The 25,000-nt window shown below is 45.0% G+C and overlaps 1 protein-coding gene across 1 annotated transcript in view; it reads right to left on the bottom strand.

Moving 5' to 3' along the window:
- Positions 1-22,443: 22,443 nt before the first annotated feature.
- lgr4 (leucine-rich repeat containing G protein-coupled receptor 4) overlaps positions 22,444-25,000 on the bottom strand; it is a 79,387-nt gene continuing 76,830 nt past the window's right edge. Inside the window, exons 18-19 of the mRNA XM_042074524.1 lie at positions 23,238-24,352; positions 22,444-23,149 (exon numbers count right to left, since the gene is read on the bottom strand). Coding sequence (XP_041930458.1) covers positions 22,700-23,149; positions 23,238-24,352 — 1,565 coding nt within the window. The 3' untranslated portion in view covers positions 22,444-22,699. The remainder of the gene's footprint in view (positions 23,150-23,237; positions 24,353-25,000) is intronic.

The following is a 25,000-nucleotide window of genomic DNA, read 5'->3' as shown; positions in this document are numbered from 1 at the left end:
TGTAATGAGCATGAAGGTCAACACACACACACACACACACACATACGCATGCGTGCACTGTTTCTCTTCTTCTTACTACAACTGACTGTGGTAGTGTGGCACTACCCAGCAAACAAAAGAACACACACACACACACACACACACATATATACAGAGAGAGAGATAGAGAGAAACACTGTTTCTCTTGTTGTTACTACAACTGCTTGTGATAATGTGGCACTACCCAACAAACAAAAGAAATGCAATTGCATAGCATATAGCATATATAGCAAAAAATCAAACAAATAATATAGCGCACACACACACACACACACACACACACACACACACACACAGTAAATGTATGACTGTCAGGCCAGAGAAAGGGGTCTAGCATGCAAGCATAAACAGCAACCCTCATCTCTCCTTCTGTCCAAGTGCATTTTGCTGGAGCATAATGAGATGAAATCACATTATGCCATAATCATCAGATCGCTGTACATGCTGTAGCGTGGTGAGGCGGGGATAGCGGACTTCGGTGGCGAGAGAGAGGCTTCTGCATAGTTACCCAGCATGCCACGGGGCAGTCGACTGTGCATGTTCTTCAGCCTGTTATTGTTCAGTTGTGCTTTCTCTTTTTGCATGTCGTCGTGGCGAATGTGAATGTTTATCTTATCTACAGCCTGTTGATGTGCAGTTGTGTTGTCCTTTGGTGTTTAGTGGAGATAAATTTGAGTGTTTATTGTTGTTTGTTGTTTGGCCTCTGTGGTAGCGCATGTTGTATTGTGGAAAAGGGCCCTTACGGACCTTGGGTACAACATGGAGCGCGTTTGCTGCTCGATGGTGTTTTAAGCCCCCACCGTCGACTTCAAGGCAGCGCTGAGACCGTTAACTTCAAGGCACCTAATCCTAACCCTAACCCTAACATTAACCCTTACCTAACCCTAGTGCCTTCCATGCAGCGCTACCTGGAAGAGGACATTGGGGGCTTAAAACACCAAACACCGTCATTGTCGTTAAATCTCATATCATGCTGCCGCTGCGTAACATATAGGCTAGGCTTGGTTGTTCACCAGCCACTGTGGGATATTCCTCACCAAAAGCAGCGTATGTCTGAAACTGTCTGTGGTGTGACTCATTTGTCCAGCATTAATGTGTACGTCAGCATGAACAAGGTCCTTTCTCCCTCATGGCCTAGTTGTGTTTGGGTTCCTCCTGTCTGTGACTTCCTGTCTGTGGGCCGTAACAACAACACTCAAATGGCATAATATACTATGGTATATATATGGGCACTGCCCTGCTCGTATTTATTATAGGCTATTTCATGGGGCGTCCATACCTCATTGGAAGTTATTATAGCACAATATAATTATGCCAATAATAATGGCAAAGTTAATGATCATATCCTTATATGGGACGTTGGGTAATTGTTTAAAACAATGGACCCTTTAATGATTACATTGCGAGTACTCTGGGTAGAGGTTGTGTGTGGCAGGGGTCATTGCATGTGGAGGTATAAATAATGATAGAGAAAAGCATGAATTAGTTTATATCAAGATAGATAGATAGAATCTTTAATAATCCCAAAGGGTAATTCAGACTGCAGACTTCCGGTCGCTCAGTACCACTATGGTTCATATAACAGTAGGAAAGCTGAACAGAGCTCACAGAAGATAAATAAGTTAATAGAAGATAAACACAGAAGATCAATAAGATAAATAAGTTAATAGAAGTATATATTAAACTCTATAAAAAGATCGATTGTTATAATAAATATAAAGTGTAGGATAGTGTTGTTAGTGCATACATATTTCTGCGGAGATGCACTCACTATGAGAGAGGGCCATCACAAGGACAATCAATGCTATGCTATAATACTGATAGATAGATCAATCAGTCCAGTCCTTGCGCTGTGGCCCCGGCCTCTGCTCCTCTGCCCCCCCCCAGAGTGGAGTTGTACACTTACGAGGGGCAAAGGACTTTTTCAGTCTCTCTGTGCTGCACTGTGGGAGTTGTTGGGTGATAGTGGTGATAGTGGTGTGCAGAGGGTGGATGGCCGGCAGATTGTTGAGTGTTCTTTTTTTCCGCCACCATCGCCAGGGAGTCCCTCCTTGTTGGGGTACACCGCCGCATAAAATAAAATAAAATGCTGGCCATCACTGACTGGTAGAGTTTCCTGCATAGGTTGAAAGATTGCAGCCTTCTCAGGTTGGCCTTTTTTGTAGTCTGTGTGTACGCTGCCAGCGTCCATGTAGACTATATGGTTTTCCAAACGCTCCCAGTGTCATGTCGACTATATGGTTTTCCATACGCTCCCAGCGTCCATGTAGACTATATGTGACCCTGCAAGGCGAAACCAGTCATTTTGGTCAAATTTACAAAATTAATGTGCTCACATGAACGGCCATTGACTAAGCTTTCCAACAATATGTATATCGAGGGTATTGCAAAAAGTATCGCTAAGATAACCGCATTCCAAACTTGGCATGGTTCTACTGTCACGTGTCACGTGCGATTGTGTGAGGACACAGCTATTACTAGCCTTACGGTAGCGTGACTTTGAAGCGGCTGACTGACTATGTCCAGTTTTATCAACCGAGTGAGTGTCTTTTTCTGCCCCCTAGTTAATACCTGGGACGGTCATAAGGTGTCACTATAGAATATAATTAATGTATTTCGGGGGAAGTAAGGGGAGAAGAAGTTCTATGTACACAGATTGTGTAAAAGTTTGTGCTTTTGACCGTTCGTGCCCTGAAAGGCAAGTCTTTCACATTCATATTCGGTTACATCTGCCAAGAACGATAGAGAGCTTACACGTTGAGTAACGAGTAGCCTAATGAGTAGGCTACATTTTAGCTCTACTGTAAAACCTTATAGCGGCGTGGACAAATGAAATGACTGCTAATGTGTTTAATCTTCACCTAAATAAAGTCAGGGTTTAACAGTCAAAACGTATGTTTATCCGTGAAATTTGTTCACAATATGAAAGTGTAGACTGTAGACTGTATACTGTCGAATTATGCAAAAACGTGAAATTCGACATTTGAACCCGTACGTTTGTTTATCGTGGATTTTCTCAAAATAGCACTGTGCGCAAGACGACTGGTTTCGCCTTGCAGGGTCACATATGGTATTCCATACGCTCCCAGTGTCAGACTATATGGTAGACTATATGGTTTTCCATGTGTGTACGCTCCCAGTGTCCATGAAGGTGGTTTCCCATGCTGGGGGATGGTGGGAGGCGGGTTCAGTCAGGCGTATGTGTAGAGGAGGAGGCCTCAGAGGCCCCCAGGTGAGAGGGAGGGTGCTGCTTACAGTACACAGGACAAACAGAGCACACCCGGGACAGACTAATGGGTGACAACAATGATCTGGACTGCATGTGTGTGTGTGTGTGTGTGTGTGTGTGTGTGTGTCTGTGTGTGTACTGGAAAGAGTGGTGTGTGTGTGTGTTTTGTGTGCATGTGTGTGTGCGTGTGTGTGTGTGTGTGTGTGTGTGTGTGCGTGTGTGCGTGTGTGTGTGTGTACAAACTGGAGCCGTGTCTGTTTTTGTGTAATGATGCGAGCAGGGTTGCCTGGTCATCTCAGCAGCATTCTCCTCCCACAGCCACTGCACAAGCTGTGTGTGTGTGTGTGTGTGTGTGTGTGTGTGTGTGTGTGTGTGTGTGTGTGTCTGTGTGCCACAGCTTGAGGTCAGGACCTACAGTGAAGCTCATATTCTCTGAAGCATTCTAATGGCCTTCTATGAGCGAGTACAGGCCAGAGGATGATGTGTGTGTGTGTGTGTGTGTGTGTGTGTGTGTGTGTGTGTGTGTGTGTATCAGTGATGCAACTGAGTGTGTGTTCATGTGTGTGTGTGTGATGTCTGTGATATAATCCATGATCCCTGGGAAGAGAGACAAATAGAGTGATAATGGTGTGTGGTGCGGTGTTTGTGTGTGTGTGTGTGTGTGTGTGTGTGTGTGTGTGTGTGTGTGTGTGTGTGTGTGTGTGATATAAGCCATGTACCCTGGGAAGAGATTAACACGTCTATTGTTCATTTGTATCATTGGAGAGTGAATTATACTTTGTTTGACTCTACTTTGAGTCTACTGTGTGTGTGTGTGTGTGTGTGTGTGTGTGTGTAGAAACTGGAGCTGTGCTGTCCTCTGGTAGACTCTCACTCCTTGTCGTTTGTCACTCCTACATTAAATTAATTTTCAAAGAGCTGTTATCTGACAATGCAGGTTTCCCCCCACTGCACATGATCAGTATTAAAAATTAAGACTTCTGTGCAAGCCGGTTCCACAAGACATAAAGTTGACACCACAATACATTCAGCGAATGTCAAAACATTAGCTACACTTACTTGTTTAAGTTATAAAGAGGAAAGGACGATCAAATCCATCTATGAAAATCCTCTCACATACAAGTACACATACCGAGCATCTTAATCTAAGTATACTTAGACAGCAGGGTGCACTCCAAGCATTAAATCAATACTACAACAACAACACCAACAACAACAACACCAACACCAACAAGAGAGATGTGAAGTTGGCACATTCCTTCCTCAGCATTTCAGCATTAGGCCCCCAACAAAGTCATCTCCAGCCTGTTCTTAGAACATTCAAACTCCCTACCAAAGCTACCCCAGAATTCCCCTCAAAAATACCTTGCCAAAAAGCTACAAACATCTGGGTTACTTATTGTAACTTCAAATAAAACAAAAATGAACATTCTTTAAAAAATAATACTGTCAAAAGTGTACTTACACAAGTTACAAAGTTACTATTTTCTCTTGCCAGTAATGTACAGCCAGTGACTCTATGTACAGTCACTGCGTACAGCAGAAGCACTGCCGGGGTGATGCATGCAGTGTGTGACTGGTCCAGGGGAGAGCTATTATGACTACTAACAGATCTCAGTATTGACGGCGGCCATCTTTGGACGGAATAATGTTTCAAGGTAAAGTGGTACGGCCATTACTGTCTGTAATGAGCTGTAGAAGACCTCAGCTAAATCACACATGTGTCAACACAGCGCAGGCGGAGAATGGCTTCTCTCTCTTTAACCTTCCCCGCATGGGGATAAGGACGGGTTACGCACACGCGCGCACACGCACACACACACACACACACACACACACACACACACACACACACACACACACACACACACACATTTAATTCATTTATTTGGGATGACCAATACTGATTACAACAACACAGCATTCCAAATATTAATAAAGAGCCCATTTGTGTCTCACACAGCAACACAAACACTGTGCAAGTGCTTACAGCTTTACAGGTAAATCAGGATAAATACACATTATCAGCTAAATCAGTGTATAAATACATATGATCAGCTAAATCAGTGGATAAATACATATTATCAGGGGTAGAGATGGCACCGCCTTCTCCATACATGCAGACTGCCTATGATGGCTGACACAGAGCAGTATTTGGCTATTTGCTTAGATTTTGTCTTGTTAAGTCCAGCAATTTGCAATCCTCTAACACAGAGTCTATGAACATGTCCAAGGCTACCATAAATAAGTACAACCATTTTTGTGCTATAACCACCTACTGAAAGAGCATGAGTTAATGGCTGGTATTTTAAAAAAAAATTTGAGAAACACAGGTCCATGTACATGTCAAATCAACAACCTACTTCCAGAATCACAACAGTTTTTAAAAGATCATCAACAACAACAATGTCAGGAGTGTTTGGAGAGTCTCTGAGAACACTTTCTAGAGAGTAGTCATTCAAGTGTGTGAACCAGTTCAATTGTATTTTTTTGTTTGTATGTATTACACTTTGTCCATATACTCTGTGTAGTTCGTTGGTTGTAATATCGACAATGCGATCGTGTCGGGCTATGTAGAGTGCTTTATATGCTGGGCAACCGTTCATTATGTGCGCGGCCGATTCTTGTGCTGTCGTTGTGTAGAAGGCAAAACGGTTCGTGACGTTGTGGATACCACAGGGAGAGGTTATACTGAGTGGGGAGTGCTTGCAACCTAGCTTTAATGACAAATTGTTGAATGCCTGCGTTAACAGATGGGTTATGTAGTGCCGAATGTGAAACTGTCCGGTCCGCGCACTGTAGGCATGCGACTTTGCCTTGGAGGCGCAGGTTCACCCAGTGATTGCGCTGCTGAGAATGGAAGTGTTGGAGGATCTCATACCTGCATGTCCGGCTGTTCAGCTTTTTGCTGGTTTCGTCATGGTGTAGAGTCGCTTCAGCGTGCACATTTAAGTCCATGATTAGCTCCTCGCTGACGTTTACCTGTCCACCGCTTGTGCGTATCCAATTTAGCTGTATGTTATTGCTGCTACACAGATCGTTTAGATCAGGCCAATCTGACCGCACTCCAAACCCTGTGGCCCTGGCGTCCAGTTTTCCACTGGGTTTCTTTCTGAAGCCCAGGAAACCTGGTTCTCCATGAAGGGCAAGGGGGATCTTACGTTTGGTTAGGTCCAGTAGCAATGAGCTCCGGGCTGTTGCTCGCACAGTCGGGTCGTCGTTATTTAACATATGCAGTAAGTGACTTATTCTGGTGGCTATATAAATCCATTCAATGTTAGGGATTCCAAGTCCCCCCTCTGGTTTGTTCATGAAAATTATACTCCTTGTTGTGTGTGTGTTAAGATTTGTCCATTTCCTAACCAGCTGCACTGTCTTATTGTTCAGTTCTTTCAAAGTTTTTTTGGCGATGTGAACATTGGCAAACAGGTGTTGGATTTTGGAGAGGGCTATGTCCCGAACTGCCTGGAGTTTCATACAGGTCGGCAAGGGGCATTGGTCTATCAGATCCAATCTGGCAGAATACTCCTCACGGATATCTCTCACCTGTTCCTGCCATTCACCCGCCACATTAAACTTGTGTCCGAGATAACTGTAAGTTTCGTGTCTTGCATAGACTCGAATCTCGCTGCCAGCTATTGTGAATGAGGGAGGGTGGTCATATTTGGCCCTATACCACCTGTTGCCTCCGCTGCGCCGTTCATAGAACACTGCGCATTTGCTGTTCTTAACTTCAAGCCCAGACCATTGCAGGAAGCGATCGGTGTTTGACAGCATGTTAGTAATTACGTTCTCTTCTCTTGATACGAGGAGGACGTCATCGGCAAAGGCCTGGACAGGGTTTGGGGGTGTACTGCCGGGCGGGGCGAGTAGGCATAGCCATTTCAGCCAGTTGTTTAGAGCCACTATGAAATTCACAGCGCTCCAGGGGCGTTTTAATTCCAACCTCAAGTTTTACGGGTTTTGTTAACTGATGTCCGCATATCACTTGTAGATAAGATTTTTCATAAACATCCTTAACTATCTGAATGTATTGTTCTGGCAGATGTATTTCCTCTAGGGAATGCAACATTATGCAGTGAGGCAGAGACCCAAAAGCATCGCGAAAGTCAAGGAACACCGCATAAAAACGGGAAGACTCATGTTTAAAGTCATCAATGGCAGCCTTCAGGCAGAATACGTGTTCATTCATTCCTTGCCTCTCTATTTATGCTTTTTGGTTAGGTGACAATGTTCCGGAATCCACAAACCAGGGTAAAATACGGTTTAAAATGCAATTCATAAATACCTTGTATATGGTGGGGAGCAGTGATATATCCCTCCAGGTGGATGGATCCTCTGGGATGTTATTCTTTTTGGGAATCCACACACACACACACACACACACACACACACACACACACACACACACACACACACACACACGGGATGATTTTACATCATGACAAATGAAAATGCACACAGCACAGACAGACACACACACACACAAACACACACACACACATTGTATATCATGTCACATAAAACCATGAACGCACATGCACTCACTTAATCACTGTTGATTTATAGAGGTACTGAAGAAATCTGTCTGAGGTGAAAATGTGTGTGTGTGTGTGTGTGTGTGTGTGTGTGTGTGTGTGTGTGTGTGTGTGTGTGTCTATGTCTGTCTGCATACATGCCATCAATCTGACATGTGACTGTGTTTATGTGCCGATGTGCTTGTGTATTTGTATATATCTGATTGTTTTGTTTGTTTGTGTGTGTGTGTGTGTGCCTTTGTCCTTTGTGTCTGTTGTGTGTTTGTGATGGTGACTCAACACACATTTGGATTTGGATATATGTGCTGCCGGAACAAACAGCCTCCGCAGCAGGTGTTGTCCCGTGTTTTGGCCGAGGCAGCAGCGACATCTGAGACAGCGTCCCATCACGTCGTCGGTTCCCAGTGGCCCCCTCCCTACCCATAATGCCTTCTTTGCAAGCGGCGAGACCTTGCTATTGGTCGTTAACGAGATCCAATCAGTGGGGCTCATCAGCGTGACAGATAGTAATCAGTAGCTAACACACACACACACACACACACACACACACACGTATACACACAAACAAACAAACAAACAAACAAACAAACAAACAAGAAAATAAAGTTGGTGAAGGAGACCAAGACCAAAACACTAGAAAAGAAAACACTAGACAAAGAAAACATCTCAATACACACACACGTAAACAAACAAACAAACAAGAAAATAAAGTTGGTGAAGGAGACCAAGACCAAAACACTAGAAAAGAAAACACTAGACAAAGAAAACATCTCAAAACACACACACACGTAAACAAACAAACAAGAAAATAACATTTAACTGTCAAAATGGTGAAGGAGATCAAGAACACTAACATCCCAAAAACACACACACACATACTGTACACACAAAAATAAACAAACATGAAAATGAAGTGTATCTGATAAAAAGGTGAGGGAGACAGAGAACACTAACACCCCAAAAACACACATACTGTACTCCTGTACATCCTGTACATCCTGTTCACCCTGGTGGAGGACTTTGTGCAATGGTGCAAACTCAATCATCTTCAACTTAACACTTCAAAGACCAAGGAGATGGTGGTGGATTTCCGCAGGTCTAAGCCCACTCTGCTACCAGTCCACATTGATGGGGTCAATGTGGAGGTGGTTAGCACCTACAAGTATCTGGGTCTCCACCTGGACAATAAACTGGACTGGTCAGCCAACACTGATGCACTCTACAAGAAAGGGCAGAGCAGGCTGTACTTACTGAGGAGGCTGTGGTCCTTCAATGTGTGCAGTAAGCTCCTCAGGATGTTCTACCAGTCTGTTGTTGCCAGCGTCCTCTTCTATGCAGTGGTATGCTGGGGAGGAAGCACAAGGAAGAAGGATGCGGGGCGAATTGACAGGCTGGTAAGGAAAGCTGGCTCTGTAGTGGGAGCTGAACTGGAGTGCATCACTTCAATATCTGACAAAAGGACCCTGAACAAACTGATCAACATCTTGGACAATGAATGTCACCCACTCCACAGCACTATTGTTAAGCAGAAGAGCCTGATCAGCTGGAGACTTCGCTCACTGCCTTGCACAACTGACAGACTGAGAAAGTCATTTGTCCCCAGGGCCATTGAACTGTTCAATGCCTCACTTAATGGAAGAGGAGAGATAGACATAGTCTGTCTGCCTCTTCACCCCCTCCATGTTTGGATACTGTCTGTCCACTAGCCACTTTTACCACTGTCTTTATGCCTCACTGTTTGCGTGCTATATTAGCACATGAGCACATATGCATAACCCCCCCCCCCCTCCATGCCACAGCCGAACTGTGGCCACACTTATAGATTTTCTTTAAATAGTTAAATATATAGATATATAGACTTTACTTTACTTTATTTCTGCATTGTTGCACTGTTGGACTGCCATTTGCACTATCACCATGACCACTATCAACATTGCACTACCACCATGACACTCATTCACACAGAGCACCTTAGAGCACCTTAGAGAATCACAGGCTCAGTCCCTGCCTCAGTCATTGCAAGCGCCTCTGATTGATTAATCACCACTATGTGGATACTGTTTTTAGAATTGATTTAGATTAAGTGTTAGTATAATTTGTATTTTAGTATATTTAGCATATACTTTATCTTCTACTGTCCTTATTGCTTAGTTGTGTTTTTATATTATATACTTTAATTACTCTTTCTGCTGTTAAAGAATGTGTGTGTATGTGTCTGTATGCTGCTGAGAACTTGAATTTCCCCTGGGGATCAATAAAGTATCTATCTATCTATCTATCTATACACACAAAAATAAACAAACATGAAAATAAAGTTTATCTGATAAAATGGCGAGGGAGACAGGGAACACTAGCATCCCAACATGCATATAAACAAAGTTGACAGTATCTGGGTGGTGATATGGTGTCTATTTCCGTGTTGTTGTTTATGGAACAGTGTTGTTGTTTATGACATCAGTGAGGGTTTGGTCCACATTCACATGCATTTTTCGTTTAATTACATTCCACTTTAATTTCAGCTTTAGTTTTGTTTACTTAAGTGGACCAATTAACCATGAGCATTGTCGTAAGTCACATTACAGAAATCAAAGGGTAAGACTAGGCTTGATGTGGACATGGAGAACCCTTTTTAATAAACAATAATAAACTGTTTACTATATAATTATGATACTATGCAACAATTTACAATAGATCGTGAATTGTAAAGATACACAAGAAACTATTAGAGAAAATAGTAGATCTTCTTAACATGGGTATAAAATAGGGCTCAGATGCAGCCAATTAGTCTTACAATACCAGGTACAATACTGCAAATGGAGGAATTTCTGTTAAGTCATCCTTTTGTTTCAGTGGAAGGGAGAAGTTTTGTTTTCTGTGGTCTGAGGAAGTGTTTGTGTGTGTGTGTGTGTGTGTGTGTGTGTGTGTGGAGCGGAGCAGTGGTGGCTTTCCTACAGAGATAAATGAAGAGGCAATATTTTACGGTTAGTCCAGACACCCTCCTCCGGCAGTGATGCATTTCTGGTGAGGTACGCTTGGCTGCGTTCACTTGGGCAGAAACACAGAACAGTGCAACGGCGAACTATGCCACCCCCCCCCCCCCCTCTCTCTCTATCTCTCTCTCCAAAGATGCACCAATCACCGTTTCAGTGTTCCAACAATTGGGTTGGATTTCTGGTTTGTCAGTATTTTTGGGGTCTTGCACTGCGCAAACACACAGTGTGTGCACAGAAATCACAGAGATTTTCCTTGTGAGGAGAGACCATTTGAAATGTGTAGTGAGTTAGTTACTATGGTCTGCACTTGTGAGAAGAGATCATTTGAAATGTGTAGTGAGTTAGTTACAGTACTATGGTCTGCACTTGTGAGGAGAGACCATTTGAAATGTATAGTGAGTTAGTTACTATATGGTCTGCGCTCGTGCCACACTGTTTATCTATTTCTCTCGTACTAAAACTTACTTGATGCTTGCCTCTCAGCACTGCCCTGCCCTTCTCTCACTCTCTCTTTCTTTCTCTCTCTTTCTCAAGCTCTTTTTCACTGTTACTCACTCTCTCCTCTCTCTCTCAACCACCTCTTTGCTGTTACTCCCTCTCTCTCTCAACCTCCTATTCGCTGCTACTCCCTCTCTCTCTCTCTCACTCTTTCTCTCTCTCTCAACCTCCTCTTTGCTGTTTCTCCCTCTCTGCTCTCTGTCTATCTGTCCCACAGTTCTCTTTCTCTCTCAATCTCTCCATCTCAAATCCCTGGTTCTCCTCCTCCTCTCCTCTCCTCTCCTCTATCTGTCTATCTATCCACCCTTTTGTCATTTATCTCTCTCAATGACACATGGTGATGAACAGAAGCCTGACTCCCTGCATCACCGTGCAGCACATATTCAGAATACCAATCGGTCCTGTGGAGGCTGCATCCTCTCGCCTCTCAGCGGGTTCACTGAAGCCGGAGGAATAGAGGATGCTTTCCGGCAGCATTAGCATATAACTGAATAATAACAATAACAGGGCTGGTGGATGAACACTGAACCATACTACATGGTGGAATTACCTAACACCTGGTGATGAGTAGTGGACCACACTACATGGTGGAATAATCTAACAGTAAGGGTATAAAGGTACACGTATTTGATGCGTACCAGATGTACTGAATGCAGTCTTCAACAGTAATTAACAGGAGGCTTTTTTGCGTGCGGACCATGTTTCAAATTCGAGTTCCCACACAAAGAGATTAAGTGACAGACCATACTGTATGTCAGGGTTGTCAATTAACATTAAAAGCACCTTTAAAAAATACTATTGCTGTTGCGCATCAGCAATAGTGTCAGGGAATTTCAGGCTAGCAGTACCTACAGGCTTACCATACCGAAACATTAACCAAACCATGACTTCAAAACCCAAGGTACACACCGAACCGTGATTTTTGTGTACCTTTACGACCATACCTAACAGCTGGTGATGGATAGTGGCCCATATGAGGTTGAATAATCTCTCTGAGCTCTGTTGGATGAATAGTGGACCATACTCAGCTGAATAGCCACACAGGACTGAGACATGACTAAGCAGTGGACCATACTCAGCTGAATAGCTACACAGGACATGACTAAGCAGTTGTATAATAGCTGAATAGCAGCCAGACAGCCGAGATAATATGGACCATGTTTTGTTGAATAACCAAACCCTGCTGGGGCCTTAAGACAGGACCATACCTAGTTTAACAGCCTAATAGAGCTGGTATTTAAAGACAGGACCATATCTAGTTGAACAGCCTAATAGAGCTGGTATTTAAAGTCAGGACCATAGTGAACAGCCTAATACAGCTGGTATTTAAAGACAGGACCATACCTAATAGAGCTGGTATTTAAAGTCAGGACCATATCTAGTTGAACAGCCTAATAGAGCTGGTATTTAAAGTCAGGACCATAGTGAACAGCCTAATACAGCTGGTATTTAAAGACAGGACCATACCTAATAGAGCTGGTATTTAAAGACAGGACCATACCTAATAGAGCTGGTATTTAAATACAGGACCATATCTAGTTGAACAGCCTAATAGAGCTGGTATTTAAAGTCAGGACCATAGTGAACAGCCTAATACAGCTGGTATTTAAAGACAGGACCATACCTAATAGAGCTGGTATTTAAAGACAGGACCATACCTAATAGAGCTGGTATTTAAATACAGGACCATATCTAGTTGAACAGCCTAATAGAGCTGGTATTTAAAGTCAGGACCATAGTGAACAGCCTAATAGAGCTGGTATTTAAAGACAGGGCCATACCTAGTTGAACAGCCTAATAGAGCTGGTATTTAAGACTAGGCCATACCTAATTGAACAGTCTAATAGAGCTGGAATTTAAACACTGTGAAATATGGACTCTTTTTATTTATTTTGTTGCCTTTATTATATAGGACCATGAAAAGACTGTCAGGAAGCAAGTGGAAGAGAGAGAGATGGGGTGGGATCGGAAAGTGAGTGACCCAGGTTGGACTCAAACCCGGCTCCCCGTGGGACTTGGACCCGAATGTGATACGGGGGTTGTAGCCAGAAATAACATGGCTTCCTATGGCTACCTGCAGTCCATAATGTAATTCCATTTATTGATTGAATAAATGAGACACTCTCATCCAAAGCAGATATGCATTTCCATCAGCAGCACCCAGTACTGACGTAAAGGGCTTCTCTCTCTGGGGGCCGACCCCTACGCGAGCCTGGGCAGCTGGACAGCAGGGAGGCATGAGACTCCAATTAGAGACTCAGATAGCAGTCTCTGGAGTGGACCTGGCTGTCAGATCACCAGCGCTAGATCCTGTCCAGAGACTCCATCGTCTATCAGAATACGCAGTGCTGCCTGTACAGAAAGACTCTGGAGCAAACAGAAAGAAGTCATGCTTGTCATGTGCGGGACTTCAATTCACTTTCAATTCAATTTCAAGAAAGCTTTGTGGCATGAACGTTTCAGCAACATTATTGCCAAAGCTCAATTACATGTACACACAGAAGGACAAATATGACTTGCAAGATAAACATGTGATAAAGCGCTTACCTACACACCATCACACTTGTGTCTTCCAAATACCATACACATAAACATTAATGTATGTAATTTATCAACACTGAAATGTATATATTGTTTGTTGCTGTTTGAAATATGAAAGGGGCCATAATTATGGATGTTGACACACTACAAACACATACTATATAAAAATGATACAGTTTTATTATATATATATATATATATATATATATATATATATATATATATATATATATATAATATAATATAATATATATGCAGTTTTATTCCAAAATCGGATACTCAGATGCACTGGGTGTGGGGTGGGGTGGGGTTGATGTGGTTGGGTGTGGGTTGTTTTAAATGAGCCCAAAAGACAGTAATTTGGAAAAACTTCAGTGCGATTTATTGTGGAGTCTCCCAGATGATTTACCAGGCAGATTTTATACTATTTGTTTTAGCTTGCTTTGCCAATTGTGTATTTTAATCAACTCTAATATTGAAACGGAAAGCGAAATGGAATTCTCAACAGATGGGGATGGGCCTGGAGATAGAGAGAGAGAAGAGATAGAGAGAAAGAGAGAAAGAAAGAGAGAGAGAGAGATAGAGAGAGAGAGAAAGAGAGAAATTAAGAGAGAGAGAGAGATAGAGAGAGAGAGAGAAGAGAGAGAGAGAAAGAGAGAAAGAAAGAGAGAGAGAGAGAGAGAGAGAGAGAGAAAGAGAGAAAGAAAGAGAGAGAGAGAGATAGAGAGAGAGAGAGAGAGAGAGAGGAAAGTGGAGTGGGAGCTTGGGTCACGTGACGCTTGCCAGAGCAGAACAGAGCCATTACGGAGGCAGGGAGGAAAAGGGGTATTTGTTTATTTCCTCTCTTGGGCTAATGGCCTCATTCTCAACACTGCTCTGATCCAGTCCCAAGTGTGTGTGTGTGTGTGTGTGTGCATTTGTATGTGTGTGTGTGTGTGTGTGTGTGTGGTCTCTCAGTTCACCTCTCCTTCCTCTTATCCAGTCCCAAGTGTGTGTGTGTGTGTGTGCATTTGTGTGTGTGTGTGTGTGTGTGTGGCCTCTCAGTTCACCTCTCCTTCCTCCTATCCACACATTGAGGTACAGAACCCTCCCACAGAGGGTAGTGGTGACTAGTCACCTACAGTCTCATATTATGAGTGTGCGTGTGTGTGTTTGGGAGAGTTTGAGAGAGAAAGAAAGAGAGTGTGTGTGTGTGTGTGTGGGGGGGGGGGGGGATTCACTGTGTCTTAGCCATACATTCCAAAAAGGTGGTGAGTGTGTGTTTGGCAGAATGATTGAGAGAGAGAGAAAGAGAGAGGAAGAGAGAGAGAGAGAGAGAGTGTGTGTGTTTCACCTTTCATATTTACTGGATCTGGGAGACTCTGCCAACTCTGAGTCCTGCCGGTGGCTGATCTTCTGAGATGTGTGTGTGTGTTTGTGTATCTATTTGTGAGAGTGTCAATCCTATGAAGCAAGTGTGTTTATTTGTGTGTGTGTGTCTGTCTGTGTGTGTGTGTGTGTCTATCTGCATGTATTTGAGTGTCTACTATTCTAAGGTGTGTGTGCATGTGTCTAGTCTTTTAATGTGTGTGTGTGTGTGTTTTAGAGAGAGAAAGAGTGAGAGAAACTACTCTTGTGAGGGGAAATGAGTGTGTGTGTGTATAACCCTGTATGTGTTCAAAGTCAGTTCCTGTGCATGAACTAATGGCATCCTGTGGCGTGAGACAGCGTTTACCTGCCCCACCGATGTTTGTGCTTAGGATCTTTCTCATGGTATGACATTTGCAAGTAGATTTTGCATAGTTATTTAGAAAGCTTTGACTTTGCACTTTGCCCAGTATTTAAATAAGGGTCTTTGAAAGAGGGATTTGAGAGTATTAAAATCAGAATTGGATGGAAGAATTCAACTTAGTCAACTGCTATGCGTTCTTCCACATATGACATGACTGGTGATGCATTTCTGTTCCTGTACCATTCCTGAATATATTGGTAACACGTAACAGTAAGGGTACATTAATTATCATGAATTAATGCATGAATTCATGATTTATGTATTACTTCATTCCTTAATATCTCATGAATCATCAGGAATTGACATGAGTTTGCATGATTATGACTATTTCTTTTTCTGCGAAAGACTACTCAAATTCTGATTTGAACACAACTTGCAGTTTAGTTCTCTAAGCACATGTTCACCACTTTAGTTGAAGGGCCACAGACATAATGAGCAATTAACCTTAAATTCATAGAATCATGATGATCATGCTTAAGAAATCATAAATCCTAATGATGTACCCACCATACCTAATACTTTAGTTGATGTGTTGTTCATGCATGAGGTCATGAAAGAGAGACCTCATGAACTCATGTCCATGTCTGATAATTCATAAGATACAAAGGAATGAAGTAATGCATAAATCATGAATTAATGGATGCATGAATTCATGACAATTCATGTACCCTTATGGTAAAATGTTACCAATATATTTCTGTGTGACTATATTTTATAGATACAATATAATAAATATTATGTGTCTGTAGCATGCCACTGTTTAGCATGGGTGCATCTCCTGTGTCAGTAGTTATCTGCTCTGGATTACCAGCTTGGCACGGGTCAGGGTGCGATTCAGTGCGATCCATATGAAATGGGATGACCAATGCCATCTCCCATTAACTTGGATGGATACTAAAACCCTGACTATACACCTACTTAGTTAGAGCAGCTGGTGGATCTTTATGTGAAGCCAAGGCTTTTCCCCATTGATGTGCATCATTGTAAATACAACTCTGCTCCTGGTTTTTCAAACCATGCCTGACTAGGTCTTTACTCATCTGTTGTATCAAAATGACGTTTGGTGTGACCCCACGTGTGAGGGGTGAAGGGTCATTGCTAGGGTGCTTGTAGTATCACACCAGTATTTGCCTTCAGATCCAGAGTACAGCCTTCAGCTTAGATATTCATTCACACAGAAGCTGCCCCAGGAGAGCTTTTTATTCTTTATTTCTCTTGTCTCTCCCTTTCGCCTCTCATAACCACACACACCTGACAGGAGCAGGAGCTCTCACACACCCATATGCTCCTTAGAACTCTCTCGCTAACACACACACACACACACCTCACAGGAGCAGGAGCTCTCACACACCCATATCCCATATACTCCCGTATACTTTCCAGCTGTCTCTCTGCCTCGCTAACACACACACCTTAGATCTGTGCATTGCAGTTCTATTGGTGCAGGAGGTGTGCAGTGAATCTTTACTAAGAAATCCAGAGAGACACACACACACACACACACACACACATATGCTCAAATAGACTTACACACTAAAAATACTGTTAAAAATACTGATAGATACTCAACACACACACACACACACACACACACACACACACACACACACGTGTAAGAGCTGCAGCAGTTGTCCACTTGTGTGCACAGATATGAGGGTGTTTGTCCATTCGGAGCAGAGGGATGAGAGCAGGACCAGCATCTGGAGCAGTCTGTTGCATTTAGAGTGCTTCAGTGAACACACATGCATCAGGAAACAACACACACACACTCACTCACACACACACACAATACGCATACACACTATAATACACATGGATACACACATACAAAAACACACAAGCACACACACACACACCCTGGATCATACTGCCCCCTGGTGTCCGCTGTGTGTAATGACTCCTGCAGACCTTGGAGAGGGTGAGTTTGTGGAGTGATAGAGATAGGCAGCCTGTCTAGGAGCTGGCTGACTGAACTGGCCACTAGTGGACACATTCATCTCCCTAATGAGGGCTTTCCCACAATGCACTGCGGCTAAAGGTTGGCTAAAGCCCCTTGTGCCAGACACATGGGGTCGTCAGGAGTGACTAGTCAGAGGGGAGACCAGCGACCAGCAGGAGAGCTGGGAGAGAGAGAGAGAGAGAGAGAGAGAGAGAGAGAGAGAGAGAGAGAGAGAGAGAGAGAGAGACAAACACATGGTCTTCAGGGAGCAAAAGAGGAGAAAACAAAAGAAAAAGGAAATAAAGAGATGAGGTGTTAAGAGAACAGGAATAGGAGGAGGCACAAGAGACAAGCCAGAGCAATGGAGATGAATGAGGGAGAGAGGGAAGAAAGGAGACATTAAGGGAGGAGTGGAGAGAGGGAGAAGAGGAGGCATTGAGGGAGGGGTGGAGAGAGAGCAGGAAGAGAGGGGGCATTAAGGGAGGTGTGGAGAGAGGGAGGAGAGGAGGCATTAAGGGAGGAGTGGAGAGAGGGAGGAGAGGAGGCATTGAGGGAGGGGTGGAGAGAGAGCAGGAAGAGAGGGGGCATTAAGGGAGGAATGGAGAGAGGGAGGAGAGGAGGCATTGAGGGAGGGGTGGAGAGAGAGCAGGAAGAGAGGGGGCATTAAGGGAGGAATGGAGAGAGGGAGGAGAGGAGGCATTGAGGGAGGGGTGGAGAGAGGAATGAGGCTGATAGAGAGATAGATAAGGTGTCCATCTCCATCTGGGTGGCCTGATAGCCTACGAGCCTGGAAAATACACTGTAGAATAAGGCTGAGGACGAGGCCTGTGTGTGTGACTGTTTTCTCAACTGTGCTCGACAGTTTCCATCACCCATTACACATGCTGTACCACTAACACTGCTATTTGAGTGTGCTGTGTGTGTGTGTGTGTGTGTTTATTTGCTCAGAGGAGCACTAGAGCAATAGAGTAATACAAGTCTCACTCCAGCACATATGCTTGTGCATGAGCACGTCAATCTGTGTATCATTTCTTTGTATATATTCAGTCATCAATCCACCAGTCCATCCAAACATCCATATGCACTCATCCCTCTGGTCTCTTCTCCACCCTTCTCTCTCCAGGTGTACTGCAGACCTTAACTAATCTCTCTACCCATCATCCCATAGAAAAGGATCTGAATAGCCATGCATGCCCGTGTGGTGCTGTGGTGAAATATACAATGAGTGTGTACAGTAGTATCTTCATACCATATGACAAAATAAAAGGCTAAACTTGGAAGAGATTCTAAAAGCTTCTCTATAGCACTTTGTGGACTGAAATGCACTGGACAAAGTGTTGATCTTGCTGTGCTGAGCAATCTTAAGCAGTTTGACTGATTTGACCCTTTTATTGTTTGAGTGACCCTCTGCATTTAGCCAATCAGAAGCTGAGGTTCAGTATGGGACCAGGATAACCAATCAAAATCTTCAGGTCAGAATTTGGGCTGCTGCCTTCAGTCAGAAGCTTGAGGTCAGCATTTGGGTCTGGCATTGTAAGTAATGAGAAGGTAAATATATTGTCTGGGCACCTGCCTCAAGCCAATGAGAAGCTCAAGGTCAACATTTAGGTCCTGTAGTTTAGCCAATAAAACATTCAGGGTCAGTTTTAAGGTCCTCATATTTAGCCAATATGAAGCTTGAGGTCAGTGTTTAGGCCTCTAGCCAAACAAATGGTAACTAGACTGACAATGTCAGTGTTTAGACCTCTCCTTTAGGCCAATCAGAAGCTAAAAGTCCATGTTTGGGTCAACATGAAGCTGACTACAAAAATAAAGGGAGGTGGACGAAGGCAAGGAGGATAAGAAGGAACAGGAGGAGGAGGAAGAGAAGGAGGAAGAAGAGGATGATGAAATGTCTTTTTTAAAAGCTCTAGCTAGCATTAGCTAGATCAGCACTTATTTGCTAGTCTACCTTACGAGTGTACATGGGCCAACAGAGATTTTAATTTGGGCTTTAGCCTACTAAATGTGTTTTCACAAACATCTTATTCTGAAGTACTAGGACTCAAATAGAGCGCCACCTTGTGTCTGGTTTTGGAAGTTGTAAATGAGTTGTCAGAAATCTTTAACCACCCAGACTTTTATCACAATGAAAAGAAACTTTCAGGAATACCCATGAATAAAATCACACATATTTTTCACAATTTGGCTGATATATTTTGGTTTACAAAAAAAATGATGTATACAGTACACAAATTCCTCCCATAAATTGATACAAACTAAAATTGAGTGACTCATTCGGTGACCATATACAACCAGACATATTTACAAAACAATCACACACTCACAAAACAAACGTGTGATGAAACATAGTGTGTGACTGAGTATTCAAACTGAAATCTACTGGCAGCCACTACAGTTGAAGAGGTAGCTTCCACCATTCGACAACACATCCCATTTTTGATTTGACGTAATCTATTCAAAATAATTTACCACACAGACGGACAGACAGACAGACAGACAGACAGACAGACTTTTAAAGAGATTCATTTGGAATTTGGAACATGTCCTTGGAACAAGTTTGGAGTCGTATTGTTGCTGTAACCATGTGTGGATCGCTATGGTAACAGATGCAAAGAACAGGTTGGATGGAAAGTATTTGCCAGCAGATTCATATTATAGTTTGGCATTCTACTGCACCCCGTTACCTGAACTTTTACACACTCACACAGAAACACAAACACCCATACAAACTCACACATATACATAGTCAGAGAAATACACTGACACACACATACATGGACACATTTAGACATCAATGCCATTTAACCCATAGATTGGGATCCCTCCAGCAGATTGCTGATTTGTTTGTGTGTGGGTGTGCTTGTGTATGTGTGCTTGTTTGTGTGTGTGCATGTGTGTGTGTTTGTGTGTGTGTGTAGGCATGTGACTGGGCTCAGAGGTCGACTCCTTTGCTTACTGTACGTGCTCACTGCTCTATTACTGTAAGAACTAAAGCTTCATTACCACTCTGTAATTGGTGCTGTTTTATCTGTGACATGCCTGTGGGAGCCTGGCTTCTCTCTTCAGCAAATTTAGATCCTGCTTAGTCCTAATCACTCCATCTCTCTCTCTCTCTCTATCACACACACACACACACACACACACACACACACACACACACACTGACCTGCACACTCATATACACACAAAAACTCTCACTCACGCACAGACAAGCACACATACACACACTGACATGCGCACACACACACACACACACACACACACACCCCTGCAACAAGCTAAATTAAAACAAACAATAAATAATTACACAAAACAAAACAGCATCTTCATTGCCCCAGGCTGCAGGCAAGCAGTGTGTGTGTGTGTGTGTGTGTGTGTGTGTGTGTGTGTGTGTGTGTGTATGTGTACCGATATGTACCTTTGTATGTATGTATGTATGTATGTATGTATGTATGCACCTATTAGATGTGCTAAGTGAACACACACACACACACACTTTGGCGGAAGTCAACTAATGTGGCCTCCTCAAGAGGGACCTTTAAGAGGGAGGAGGAGGAAGAGGAGGAGGTAGTGTGCTCAACGTCGGTTTCTCTTCCTCCATCTCTGAACGGAGAGAGAGAGCGCGCTGGTGACCGTCTGCATTCTTTTGGGAATGAATGAGTCCTAGATGGGTCCAGGGAAACACGTCAAAGAGGTATCTCCTTTTTCTGACGTGCAGTCAACAGGAAAAATAGTGTCTGTTTTTTCTGTTTGTGAAAATCAAGGCAATGCCTGTGAGTTCTCTTTGTAAGACCCCATGTCGTGCTGGCCTCTTTTATCGCTATGTTACATTCGGGACATACAGTTAGAACACCAAATCAGAACATACAGCTAGAACGTCAAAGCAACATGAAGGAAAAGGAAAATAACACACACACACACACACACACACACACACACACACACACACACACAATCATCATCATCATCATCATCATCACCATCTACGAGGGAGGAAGAGATTTGCTACATCAAAACTGGCAGGGAATAACCAAACCTTTGAGACACCAAAAAAAGCTTACCCAATAGAACAGACAGTCAGTTGACCAATAACTCATCAATCACTCAATTAATCAATCAATCAAATCATTTGAAAAAATAAAAAATAAAACATGAAAATAAAACTATTCTCTGTTGAGTTGTAGACACATGAGACATGTGACCCTGCTAGTGACGACATGGATAACATGAACAAGTTCAGACAAACATATCAATTGAATCTGAGTAAAAAAAAATAGCTTAGGTCTGACCACTAGGCGGGGAGAGGAACCATTAGAGGAACCATTAGAGGAAGGTGGGGAACATCAGAGAACCATAATAGGAGGTGAACGTGGGAAACCAGGGCTGCAGGGGAGAACGTGGAGCACCGGGAGGGAAAGGCAGCGGGTGCCTAAGGAAAGAGCCTCACTTCTCCTCTGCTACGGTACGCTGCGTATATGTGTGTGTGTGTGTGTGTGTGTGTGTGTGTGTGTGTGTGTGTCCATGTCCAAGTCTCTTACACACACACACGACCGTTGGGTTAGGAGAACAGTGAGTGGTGTGTGTGTGTGCGCATGTGTAGGTGTGTGTGTATGTATGTGTGTGTGTGTGTGTGTGTGTTTAGCCAGATACTTCCAGCTCAGCAAGGCTTTGTCTTACTGTCCAATTCCCTTTTAATGAAAATAACAGGCCAATATCTCATACTCATGTCTGAAAAAAGTGCTTCCTGAGCTGACTGATAGTGTGTGTGGGTGTGTGTGTGTGTGTGTGTGAGGTGAAGCATGTATGTGAGGTCAGTCATTTATTCGGTACTAGCTACATGAGGTGTGTATTCTGTGTGTACTTTACTGGATGTGTATGTATTCAGTCATTACCGGTATTTAGTTTATTATGCAGGTATGTGCATGTGTGGCTATGTGTGTTTGTGTGTTTGTGTGTGTGTGTGCATGCGTGAGTGATCAGTCTTTGCTTTGATGCTGGTTATAAGAGTAATGTGCGTGTGTGTGTGTGTGTGTGTGTGTGTATGTATGTGTGTGTGTGTCTGTGTGCTCAGTGTTTGCTTTGGGGCTAATTATAACATTTGTGTGTGTGTGTGTGTCTGTGTGTGTGTGTGTGTGTGTGTGTGAGCGCTCAGTCTTTGCCGCGGGGCTGGTTGTAAGAGTAGTGGACGAGGGGCAGTCCGCGGCTGTGGCAGAAGCAGGCTCGTCCGCACGCCTGCACCTGCTCGGAGCTGTCCGACACCAGCGAGTCGCCCTCGTCTGCGTACTCCGACTGCGCCGACGGCGTGCCGCTCTCCCACAAGCCCTCGGGGCGCGCCGGCAGGCCGTGAGGAGCGTGGTGATGGTGGTGGTGGGTATGTCCGGCAGGAGCCAGGGCGGGGCAGCTGTGCGACTTGACCAGGTGTCTGCAGCCAGACGAGGAAGAGGAGGAGGAGGAGGAGGGCGAGGCGGACGACGAAGAGTTCCTCGCCAGCAGCGCCACCTGGCAGCATCTCTGGCACGCCACTGCCGGTGCGATGCCCAGCTGCCGGTACCCGCACGCGTAACCTCTGCCAGTCTGTGACACGTCATCTTCGTCGTCCTCATCCTCTGCTACCCTGTCCTCCAGCCTGCCCTGGCACGTCACGCCCCCCCACCATGCCTCCCACGCCTCCCGTCGCCGTGGAAACCCACTTGGAGCCTCCCCTGGCCGCCCCGCAGCATCCCCCCATGGTCGCCGTGGTGACGCCGCTGCTCCGGCCTCGGCCCCGCAGGTGGAGCCAGTCCTCCCGGAAGGCTGGACTGAAGAAGGCGTAGAGCACGGGGTTGAGGCACGCGGGCAGCGGGAAGAAGATGAGCAGCACCGACTTGGCGATGTCCGGCGCGCCGGCCGCAGTGCCCGTCGCCGCCAGCAGGGGGCTGAAGGAGAAGGCGGCCACCGGGCAGAAGAAGAGGCAGTTGGTGAAGATGAGCCAGGCCACGTGGCGCACGGCGGCCGCCTGCTCAGGGTCGGCGAGCTGGGCGCGGCCCAGGCCGCAGTACAGCCGCGTGTACACGCCGGCGGTCAGCAAGTACGCCAGCGCGTTGAGCAGCGTCAGGGCCACCGCCACGCCCAGCCAGCGGCCGTCGCGCTCCGACGCGCCCGAGAACGGCAGGCACAGCGGCGACGCCGCCATGGACGCCGGTGACGTCGCGCCCTCTCCGCCGGCACTGTCGCCGCCGCTGCTGGCCGGCAGCAGTGTGAGCAGCCCCGCGCCAGCGGCCAGCGCGGCCAGGAGAGCCGCGGCCCAGCCGAACCTCCGGCGCATTCCGCTCCCGCGCAAGACGCCGCCGCGGTGACCGGCGCCTCCGCCCACGCCCGCCTCCTTGCCCAGGAGCGCCCGCACGGCCAGGCTCCGCTCCACGGCCGCCAGCGCCAGCAGCAGCACGGCCCACTCGGCCGAGAAGACGGCCAGCGCGCCCAGGGCGGCGCACGCGGCACTGCCCTCCCACCACACGCCCACGCGGGCGAACTGGCCCCACGCCCAGGCGTCTGTGCCCACCAGCGCTGCCGTGTACATGCCCGTCAGCAGGTTGGCGGCCGCCAGTAGGCCCACGAGCAGCCGGGCGGACGAGAGGGGACGCGCGGGCAGGCTGACTACGCTCACGCTGCCGCTGCCGGTGCTGATGCTGGCGCTGTCGCCGCGACGACTGAAGGTGACCACCAGGACCAGGCTGTTGAAGAGGAGAGCCACAATGCAGATGAACCAGACCGTCAGGCGAATCATCCAGCTGCCCAGCAGGTGGTCACATGGCTTAAATGCTCCTGTGAGAGAGAGAGAGAGAGAGAGAGAGAGAGAGAGAGAGAGAGAGAGAGGGGGGGGGGAGAGAGAGATAGGGAAAGAAGGAGAGTGATTTGCCGTTTTCATTCTCATTTATTTATTGCAACACTGTGCCAATGAAACCTTGAACTGAACTAAGAAATAATAGGGGAGGTGGACTGTATGGGAAAGGTGGAATAATGTAGTTCAATATTGAACCTATGTATATGCTGTATACGTATATACATATAATATGCATGGCCAAATGGATATAAAGAAGTATAAATACTTATACATACTCATAAATATATATACATACAAACATTAATATCTCTATAAAAAGCCCATAAAAACTCAGGTCTGCCATATGGTTCATTTTCTTATTTGCTGACTAATCCTTGTTTACAGTTGTAGTATCAGCCATACAATAAAACTACATATTCCATAAGTGTCCTCTCCAGAAAAACAAGAGCAGAGGAAAGACAAATGACTGCTGATGGCCATTAGGATAGGCTAAATGCATCATTTCCTGGGCTGTCAGGGTTTGGTGCTGCTAAGCCTGAATCTGCACCTGAATCTGGTTCTGCTAAGGAAAGAACATTTAGATACACTACATTTCCCATAAGTCTTGCTAATGGTAGATAAACAAGGCA

The sequence above is a fragment of the Alosa sapidissima genome, chromosome 20 (assembly GCF_018492685.1).
Source record: "Alosa sapidissima isolate fAloSap1 chromosome 20, fAloSap1.pri, whole genome shotgun sequence".
NCBI classification, from domain to species: domain Eukaryota; kingdom Metazoa; phylum Chordata; class Actinopteri; order Clupeiformes; family Clupeidae; genus Alosa; species Alosa sapidissima.
This window is presented reverse-complemented; position numbering and strand designations above follow the sequence as displayed.